The 10,643-nt window shown below is 34.2% G+C and overlaps 1 protein-coding gene across 1 annotated transcript; it reads left to right on the plus strand.

Annotated features, from left to right (window-relative positions):
* The first annotated feature begins 12 nt into the window (after nt 1-12).
* Nucleotides 13-1,510, plus strand: LOC124196081 (estradiol 17-beta-dehydrogenase 8-like). The gene is made up of 7 exons (XM_046590887.1): nt 13-190; nt 331-453; nt 519-559; nt 623-778; nt 849-1,030; nt 1,094-1,221; nt 1,295-1,510. The coding sequence occupies exons 1-7, from the start codon at nt 142-144 to the stop codon at nt 1,384-1,386; spliced, it is 771 nt and encodes a 256-aa protein (XP_046446843.1). The 5' UTR covers nt 13-141; the 3' UTR covers nt 1,387-1,510.
* Nucleotides 1,511-10,643: the final 9,133 nt, after the last annotated feature.

The following is a 10,643-nucleotide window of genomic DNA, read 5'->3' on the forward strand; positions in this document are numbered from 1 at the left end:
CACAGGTGGCGTTGGCGTCCAAAACAAAGTTCTTTTTTTTCGTCAGTCGCCATACAGCATTTTCTCCCTATTTTCTAAACGTTTTGCACTGAATTTTCTTCTAGTTGAATTGTTACAAATTGTTCAATCAAAGTATAATTAATGGCATCACCAATTGGATTGCTTTCAGGGAGACTTGCCCTTGTAACTGGTAATAATTTGATAGTTATTACGACGACCTTGTGTATCCCTTTCAGCTCCTGCTCGCGGCAGCTGTTTTGAAAGCCTGTTACTTTGTCACAGTGTAATTTAATGTAAAACTGCAATAAACTAAAGTAATGTTCTTCACAGGTGGAGGAAGTGGCATTGGCAGGGCGGTTTGCCATGTGCTTGCTAGAGAAGGAGCTAGAGTAGTTGTGGCTGACCTCAATTCAATTGCTGCTGAAGAAACGAAGAAGTATCTTGATGACATGGGTATGTATGTACCTACAACATGTATTTAATGTATATATGTTTTAATGCAATTGCAAATCAACCAGGGGGACGAAATGAACACTTGGCACTCCCAGTGGATGTCTCAGTAATTATGAATACATTTCCCCACCATTTCCCAACTAATCAGATTATTGTTTATTGAGAACAGGTAGGCAGGTCAGTTCAGTCTCTCATTGTTGACATCAGAGGAAAGTTCAACGCAGCTCCCTCTGTAGTTGTTAATTCAGCTGGGATCACAAGAGATAACTTTTTGCTCAAAATGGATGAAAACAGCTGGAATGCTGTCATGAATGTTAACCTCAAGGTACTACACACATTTGAAAACATAGATAATGAGATATCATTTGACTTATTTTGTATACTTTCTGTTGTAGGGTACATTTCTTGTCACACAAGCTGCAGCTGCTGCTATGCTGGATGACAAAATTCCAATGAGCAGCATAATAAATATTGCCTCAATTATTGGGAAAACTGGTAATGTTGGTCAGTGCAACTATGCTGCTAGCAAAGCTGGAGTTGAAGCTTTTACAAGATCTGTATCAAAAGAATTGGCAAAGTATGTATTATTTAATTTAACTGGGTTTGAAGCCCTTAGTAATGTCAACTTTTTCACTGAAAGGCACAACATAAGATGTAATGCTGTTTTACCTGGTTTCATTGAAACTCCAATGGTTCAGTCTGTGCCTGATAAAGTGAAAGAAAAATTCAAAGCTTTGATTCCGTTTGGTCGTATGGGGCTTCCTGAAGGTTAAAATATTCAATTCTCAATATTTCTATAATTATAAGTAAGACTATTTTTTTTTTTTGCTTGAAATTTTAGAGGTGGCCGAAGTGGTGCTATTTTTAGCTTCAGATAGAAGTAGCTACGTCACCGGTAATTGCATCGAAGTGTCTGGAGGATTAGCAACGTAAACAGGAGAGAAGCTTTCCTTTATCGTCATCAGTTTTGATTTAAGAAATTATAGATTTATTGTTATACTTATACTGCCAAGATAAATACTAAGGAGTGCAGAATGAACATTTGTATGCGCCTGAATTTTCGTTTTCAGTCATTTTTTTAAAGTTAAAGTATAGGTGTGCTGAGAAATTTCGCCCAACGACTAGTTTGATGACATGTTTTTTTTTCTGAAAATTCTTCGTGGCCAAAACGGCAAGATCAAAACGGTGATTACAAGTGTCTGTCAATCACCAGAATGACCAGAAATATCAATCTTTAATTGTTTTTTTAATGAGTACTAAATAACCGTCCTATCTGCACGGTGGGTTTTACACTTTTCATTTTTTTTTTTTTACTTTTCATTGCAGTTTCATTCACTGCCATCTCCAAAGAATAAAATTTTGGTATTATTAGTCGTACCTGGTTTCTCTCCCCCTGGTGTACCTCCTGGTCCAGCCCAGGCCCGGTCGCGCGTTGAAGCGGCCTCGCGAACCCCTTGCCTCTTCTGCTGTGGCGTAAACTGCGGCGAAGGCTGGATTTCGTTCTAATTCCCGGTTTAATCCCCGTTGGTCTTCGTCCGTAGAGCTGGAGTCTTCCTCCGACGAATCACACGGACTTATCCAGCAGAGTTGGAATTCCTCCTCCTCAATTGGCCTCCTCGGCCGGATTCTTGGAGCCGCTGCTCCAGCGGGAGGCTCAGGCCTCAGGCTTGCATTCGCTGTTCCTGCTGATTATGACCGCATTCAACCCTATCGAGGTTATGATCGCCATTCACTCCTCGGACTTGCCGATTTCGCACCAGTCAGAGTCAAACTAGTGAAATGTCAAATTCAACAGGACGATTCGATTAGTGTCCAGAGACATATTTTCGATAAAAAACCAGCCATAACCTCTCCAAGGTGCATTTTGGGATCTAAGGTGTTTTAAAGTCTTTTTTCTCGAAAATAGATGGCGTGTTATTATTTTGTTTTGGTTTTTATTAGTCGTCTGCTTTTCTTCGTTCGGAGTTTTGGACAGGAAGAATACGAAGAGAACTGTTATGACATTCGTTACTGTTTCTTGTCTTGCAATTTATTGACTATTTAATAGTGAGATCGTGGTTTCCCATAAAATTGAAACCAAAATATTACAGACCTGTGGTGACTAATGCAAGGTCTCTAAAAGAAAATTCTCGGTCGACCGTTATCTTCTTGTCTTCATTCGTCCTTCAAAACACCCAGGTGAATACACAACAGTTTATTTAGGATTACTTGTAGTCACTCGAGTCACTCTAACTTAATATATAAGAAAGATCTAAAACCATTTTCTGTTTTTTGTTAAGGAATTACGTGACAGGTTGTATCATATACTATTGAATTTCACGTGTGTTTTAGGTGTGTAATCCTGGAATTTTGCTGATTTTATTACTAGCTCCGGTCAACATTTGTTCTAGTTCCAGATGCATTTTTCCATAACACTTTCCCGCCAGAAGCCGTTCTTTAGTGGACAGTCGGAGGATCGAAAATCTTTAAGTAAGACGCAAAAATCTTATTTTTGTTTAAGTTTCCTTTAAATTTCCAACTCGTTTATACAGCTCTATATGATTCGTGCCTAAGATCGGGAGTCGGCCACCGATGTCAATCTACAACGCAGTTTCTTAATTGGAGCTGGTGTTTCCTGGGATGTGTTGTTGCGGATTTGTTACACTATCATGTTCAAATAGGTAACTGTGTTCATTAATTTCTCTTTTAGAAAGCTTTAGATTAAGTAACGGAAGACCAGAGAATAGATCCCTTTGTTTCAGTATTGTAACTTTCAGTGAAATCTGTGGATGTGTGGTTTTACATTATTTGATTTTCATCCTTTTAATTTTTTTTTATTAATTGAAAAACATATTTACTATAGATTTTTCTGTAAAATTTCTAATATCCAAATAATTTTGAGGGATTTTGGTGATTCAACTTTACAGTCTTTAGACTCTTTACTCCTGTCATCTTGCTTGCTAATCTTATGCAAATTTTCTGGAATATGGCGCTAGGTAAAATTTTGTCCGCCAGGTGGTGGAGTGCCTGTTCGTGAGTGACGAAGCCGCCATTTGCTTTTGAGACAGCGTACGGGAATATGTTTCTGCTAAATGACGGTGTTCTTCGCTTTTACATTTTAAAAAATGTTTCCACGCCATTCGACCAAGTTGAAACGAAAGTGAACAATTCTAAAGCATGTAAGTGAATTGTGAGAGTTTCTACTTTTCGAAAAGTTCATTTTCTAATCTATTTTAATTTATTTTGTATAAGCATGTCGAAGATCTTGCCATTATCCACGTGATCGCTGCCATGAAGGTGTGTCTTTGAGAGGGTCTCTACTATATTGCAAGACAAAAATGTGAAGAAAACAGGAAATCTGAAATGGTTGTACTTTAAGGTAAATCAAGTAGGTTTTCACTTGTTTTCGACATCAAGAACAAAATACTATCTTATTTCTGTGCTTCCAAATAAGACAGCTTTTGTGGAAAGTTTGGTCAGTTTCTAATCAATCAGTACAGATATTCCCCTTCAACTTAAAAAATTCAAAGAAAATTTCACAAATTGATCTTTGGTCATCTTCAATGACTTCTTTTTCTCTTGTAATCTAAATTTGAAGTATATCATTGCCTCAACTACAACATGTTGCAACCACTTATGATACAGTTGCAAGCTAAAGTGAGCACTCTTCCAAAATAGTGTGTTCTTATAGTTTTGAGGGACTGTTTAGTTTAACTTTATCCCTTTCATTATATTACATCACACAAGACATCTCCTTCTCAATATTGATTTAATATTTTTCCATTGTTTTAACGGCATCTGAGTATGAGCTGCAGCCAGTTGGCGGAAGATGTGAACATGTTAGCTGTTGCAATCAGTTTGTGAGGAATCTCATGCAGAAACCGAAAATGATAAGGTAACTATGTTCATTTATTTCTCTTTAAGAAAGCTTTAGATTAAGTAATGGGATACCAGAGAGTAGATTTCTTTGCTTCAGTATGGTAACTTTCAGTGAAGTCTGTAGACATGTGGTTTTACATTAATTGATTTTCATCCTTTGCATTTTTTTTTTCACAAATTGGAAGTTAGAAAATTTTCACAAAGTGATATTTGGTCATCTTCATGATATATTTTTTTCTCTAGTAATCTAAATTTGAAGTATATCATTGCCTTAACTACAGTACATTGCAACCATTTATTGATCTTGCAACTATCTGCAAGATAAAGTCAATTATCATTTGCATATAGTTTTTGTGTTTTGCTTTGCAATTTTTTTATTCATTTTACTAATCTACTTTAATTTTGTTACACGCACGTCGGAGATCTCGCCTTTCTCAACGTGCGGTGCCGTGTCAACAAGATGTCTCTTTGATGAGGTCTACTATATTGCAAAAGAAACATGAGAACTGAAATGGTAACGATTTACTTGTAAGATAGATCAAGTGGGTTAGGTTAGCATTTTGCTTAAACTTTTGTCTACGTTTGTGTGCTACCTTTCGTGATCTTTGTTTAGAGTTTACTTCAGTTAAACATTTGATTTAGATGAAATTTGGCTAATTCCTGCTTCTATATAAGACAGCTTTTATGAAAAGAACATATGAAGAGATGTAATTTTTTTTATCAAACAGAACAGAAATTCCTTTCATTTTTTAAAACTTGAAATTAAATCTTTATCTTTTGTCATCTTTTTGATTTATTTTTCTATAGTTTAATCTAAATTTGAAGAAAATCTTTGCCTAAATTACTAAATGTTTGAATCATTTATTTAACGATTGTAAGCTAAAGTTAAACATCACTTGCATTTTTTCTTTTGCTTTGTAAATTTTATTTTATGGTATCTTTTTTCACATTTCAAAATGTTATTGGTTCATTAAAGTTCTTTTGCTTTGTAGGATTCCATGGTCCGTTTGATGTTTGAGCTGTTTGTGGTGTTGCTGTTTGGTGTGAAGTGGGTTTGCAGTCATTTTCAACTTGAGAGATGCGCTGAAATGGAGCTTCGTCAGACTTGCAGTTCAACATCATACTTCAATGTGTTATTTCCCTATGTTTGTGTCCGTGCAGTGTTGAGCTGTTGGGCAAAACGGTCAATGTTGTCTGATGGCTGTCAGGCATATTTATCTGCTGCATTTTGTCAATATGTCGTCTCTTGCTACCTGTACGTTGAGGTAGTGCTTGATGAACAGTATCATTTAATTTTTCAGTCGTTATTGCAGCCCAAGCTGGTGAAAGATCTTTTTGCATCAAGTAAATCTGACTGTTTTTTGTTGTTGTTGTTGGAGTGTTACGGAAGTTGCGTCATTATTGTGTTGAATTGTCATTGTGACTGCAGTTCACCGTTTATAATTTAGGAAGGGGAAAAAAACAGAATTATGGGGAATTTATGTCAAACAAATAATAAACTTGCTTTCGGGATTGGGAAAGGAATGTGGAGGTTGTCAGGTGGCAAGGTGGTGACTTGAATTTTCATATCTCAAAATATAATGAGGTATGTTAAAATGTGCTGATGCGAAAAATGTGGATAAAATCTTTATAAATCCACAACAACTTCTATAATGTTAAAACCTATTACCTAATTACCCTAAAATCATACAACATCTAAAATCCTTTTACACAGTAATTTTATAATCTCCTAACTCACTATCCTAAAACAAAATACCCAACTAAACCATATCCCTACAACATCCATATTCCTTCAACCTATTACCTAATATACCTATAAACACAACTGTTGTATGATTTTTGGTCAATTAAATAATATGTTATAACATTATAAAAATTTTTGTAGATCTATAAACTTAAATCCTCATTAATCGTTATATAACATTTTAACAAACTTCATTATATTTTGAACTATGAAAATTCAAGTTAACAACCTGCCGACTAACAACCACCACATTTTGTTCCCAATCTCGTAAACTTATTTATTATTTGCCATAAATTTTTCATAATTTTTTTATTACCCCTTTCTAACTTTATGAACGGCAAATAGCCGTTACAATAACGATGACAGTAGCAACACAAAATTAATAAATTATTTATAACAAATTATATTTATAATAATAAATATTATTAAACAATTAAAATTTTTTTTCCTATGAAAAGGTAGACTAAATATTTTTAATTATTGATAATTATTAAATAATTATCTTTTGGATATTTGTTGGGGTCCCATTGTTTATTATTATGCAGATTTGTCTTTGTAACAGCTGTTTGCCGTTCATAAGTTAGAAAGGGGAAATGAAAGAATTATGAATACTTTATGGCAAATAATAAATAAGTTTACGAGATTGAGAACAAAATGTGGTGGTTGTTAGTTGGCAGGTTGTTAACTTGAATTTTCATAATTCAAAATATAATGAAGTTTGTTAAAATGTTATGTAACGATTAATGAGGATTCCAGTTTATAGATCTACAAAAATTTTTATAATGTTATAACATATTATTTAATTGACCAAAAATCATACAACAGTTGTGTTTATAGGTATATTAGGTAATAGGTTGAAGGAATATGGATGTTGTAGGGATATGGTTTAGTTGGGTATTTTGTTTTAGGATAGTGAGTTAGGAGATTATAAAATTACTGTGTAAAAGGATTTTAGATGTTGTATGATTTTAGGGTAATTAGGTAATAGGTTTTAACATTATAGATGTTGTTGTGGATTTATAAAGATTTTATCCACATTTTTCGCATCAGCACATTTTAACATACCTCATTATATTTTGAGATATGAAAATTCAAGTCACCACCTTGCCACCTTGCCACCTGACAACCTCCACATTCCTTTCCCAATCCCGAAAGCAAGTTTATTATTTGTTTGACATAAATTCCCCATAATTCTGTTTTTTTCCCCTTCCTAAATTATAAACGGTGAACTGCAGTCACAATGACAATTCAACACAATAATGACGCAACTTCCGTAACACTCCAACAACAACAAAAAAAAAAAAACAGTCAGATTTACTTGATGCAAAAAGATCTTTCACCAGCTTGGGCTGCAATAACGACTGAAAAACTAAATGATAATTTTCATCAAGCACTACTTCAACGCCAGTGCAGGTAGCAAGAGACGACACGTTGACAAAATGCAGCCGACAAAATACGTCTGACAACCATCAGACAACATTGACTGTTATGCCCAACAGCTCAACACAGCACGAACACAAACATGGGGAAATAACACATTGAAGTATGATGTTAAACTGCAAGGATGACGAAGCTCCATTTCAGCGCATCTCTCAAGTGGAAAATAACTGCAAACCCACTTCACACCAAACAGCAACACCACAAACATCAAACTGACCGTGGAATCCTACAAAGCAAAAGAACGGTAATGAACCAATAACATTTTGAAATGTGAAAAAGATACCAGAAATAAAATTTACAAAGCAAACAAAATATGCAAGACATGTTTAACTTTAGTTTACATTCGTAATATAAATGTTTCAAACACTTAGTAATTAAGGCAAAGATTTACTTCAAATTTACATTAAACTATAGAAAAATAAATCAAGAAGATGACCAAAGATGAAGATTTCATTTTAAGTTTTTAAGAATGAAGGGAATTTCTGTACTGTTTGATCAAATGTAATTTACAACTCTGCACAAGCTGATGTTCTTTTCATAAAAGCTGTCTTATTTAGAAGCAGGAAGTAGTCTAATTTAGATTACTAGAGAAAAAAAATATGAAGATGACCAACGATCACTTCGTGAAAATTTTCTTTAAACTTCCAATTTGAAAAAAAAAAAAAAAAAAAAATGTGAAGGATGACAAACAAATCATGTAAAACCACACGTCCATAGACTTAACTGAAAGTTACAATACTGAAGCAAACAAATCTACCCTCTGGTCTACCATTACTTGACCTTAAGAGAAATAAATGAATAAAGGCCTAGTTACCTTATCATTTCTGGTTTCTGCATGAGACGCCTCAAACTGTTTCAACAGCTAATATGTTCACACCTTCCACCAACTGGCTGCAGCTCATACTCAGATGCTGTTAAAACAATTGAAAAATATTAAATTTATATTGAGAAGGTAGTGTCTTGTTAGATGTAATATAATGAAAGGGATAAAGTCAAACTAAACAGTCACTCGAAACTACAAGAATGCACAATCTTGGAATTGTGCTCACTTTAGCTTCAACTTATCATAAGTGGCTGCAACATATATGTTGTAGTTGAGGGCTTGAGGAAATAATATACTTCAATTTAGATTACTAGAGAAAAATAAATCATGAAGATGACCATAGATCTCTTTGTGAAAGTTTTCTTTACATTTTTCAAGTTAAAGCGGAATTTCTGTACTGATCGATTAGAAACCGACAACAAAACTTCCACAAAAGCTGTCTTATTTGGAAGCATGATTTAAAATGTCACTCTTTTCGACATCAAGAACAAAATGCTAACTTACTTGATTTACCTTAGAAGTACAACCATTTCAGATTTCCTGTTTTCATCACATTATTGTCAATTGCAATATAATAGAGACCCTCTCAAAGACGCACCTTCATGACACGGCAGCGATCACGTGGAGAAAGACAAGATCTTCGACATGCTTATACAAAAAAAAATTAAGTAGATTAGTAAATGGACTTCAAAAAGTCAAAACTCTCAAAATTGACTTATAACTTGCTTTAGAATTGTTCACTTTCGATTCAACTTGGTCGAATGGCGTGGAAACATTTTTTAAATGTAAAAGCGACGAACACCGTCATGAAGCAGAAACACATTCCCGTACACTGTCTCAATAACAACTGGCGGCTTCATCACTCAGGAACAGACACTCCGCCACCTGGTGGACGCAATTTTACACATCTAGACAAGCGACATATTCCAGAAAATTTGCATAAAATTAGCAATCAAGTTGACAGAAAGTCGAATCACAAAAATCCCTCAAAATTAAGCATTTTTACTTCACAAGAACTTTACTGGAATTTTATTTTTATTTCTTTTCTAATTATATTAGAAATTTTGCAGAAAAATGTATAGTAAACATGTTTTTCAATTAATAAAAAAAAATAAAAGGATGAAAATCAAATAATGTAAAGCCACATGTCCACACTCCACAGACTTCACTGAAAGTTACAATACTGAAGCAAATGGATCTATTCTCTCGTCTCCCGTTTCTTAATCTATAGCTTTCTAATAAAAGAGAAATGAATGAACATAGTTACCTTTTTGTGAATCATTTCTGGTTTCTGCATGGGATGCCTTACACACTAAATACAACAGCTGACTTGTTCACACCTTCCACCAATTGGCTACAGCTCATACTCAGATGCTGTTAAAACAATTGAAAAAATATTAAATTAATATTGAGAAGGAAATTAATATGAAAGGCATTTAGTTAAACTAAACAGCCCCTCAAAACTACAAGGATACTCTATATTTGGAATTTTTACTCATGTTGCCATTCTAATTTCATAAATTTTACAATGGAATCTACACTTAGCAAGACTTCCTAACTAAAAACAGTAAGTCTAGTTTAACCCCATGGAAATTGTATCGTAAAACCACATGTCCATTGAAGATGCAACACAGTCGATTCTATAACAAAATAGGATCTAGATCTACTCTGTCAACAATTGACTATATTTAAATGGGAATCAGTTGACATAACACACTTACTTTTCCTTCAAGTGTTTCTGCATGGGTTTTTGATACGTACATAGTACATACCGATACAAGTAGCAAGCAACGACATCACATCAGTTTCAGGCCACGTAATAACTGATAAGGTTATTAGGCAGATTTGAAATTGCAGGCTAGATCTCCTGTAAATAAACATGTAAAAATTTTACGTATAGCAAACCATACAGTCTCGTAACGAAACAAAACCTTTTGACTTAACTTTCATAATGGAACATTGTAATACGTCCTCACTGAGTGTTTCGGAAACGAATGACCAAATTTATGAAGAGAAGGAAAATATACAAGGTTGTCAAATCTTTATTTCCTGTAACAAGAATTGTTTTTAGTTATTTTCTTTTCTTTTCAACAAAGAAACATGCCAGGGGTTCAAATTTTCTAATGGCTAATTTTCGCTAATTTTTGTAATTGTAATAAGCCCGCACGAATTGTCAGCTCCCTCATATTATTAACTAGGTTTTTCTATCTGTGTGCACAAGTTTGTACTAAATTCGCCACAAGAAAACGATGTCACTAATTTCATTTCTGGGTACTTTTTTTAAATATTTTTCCACACTCCACTGGTGTTCGGAATATAATTTCA

Source organism: Daphnia pulex, chromosome 6 (assembly GCF_021134715.1).
Source record: "Daphnia pulex isolate KAP4 chromosome 6, ASM2113471v1".
Classification (NCBI taxonomy): Eukaryota; Metazoa; Arthropoda; class Branchiopoda; order Diplostraca; family Daphniidae; genus Daphnia; species Daphnia pulex.

Excerpts from the sequence above, each read along its gene's own strand:
- LOC124196081 (XM_046590887.1), top strand. The coding sequence starts at position 142 with ATGGCATCACCAATTGGATTGCTTTCAGGGAGACTTGCCCTTGTAACT. Across the intron at positions 191-330 it reads GAGACTTGCCCTTGTAACTG|GTGGAGGAAGTGGCATTGGC; the intron begins GTAATAATTTGA and ends TGTTCTTCACAG. Across the intron at positions 1,031-1,093 it reads GTATCAAAAGAATTGGCAAA|GCACAACATAAGATGTAATG; the intron begins GTATGTATTATT and ends TTTCACTGAAAG.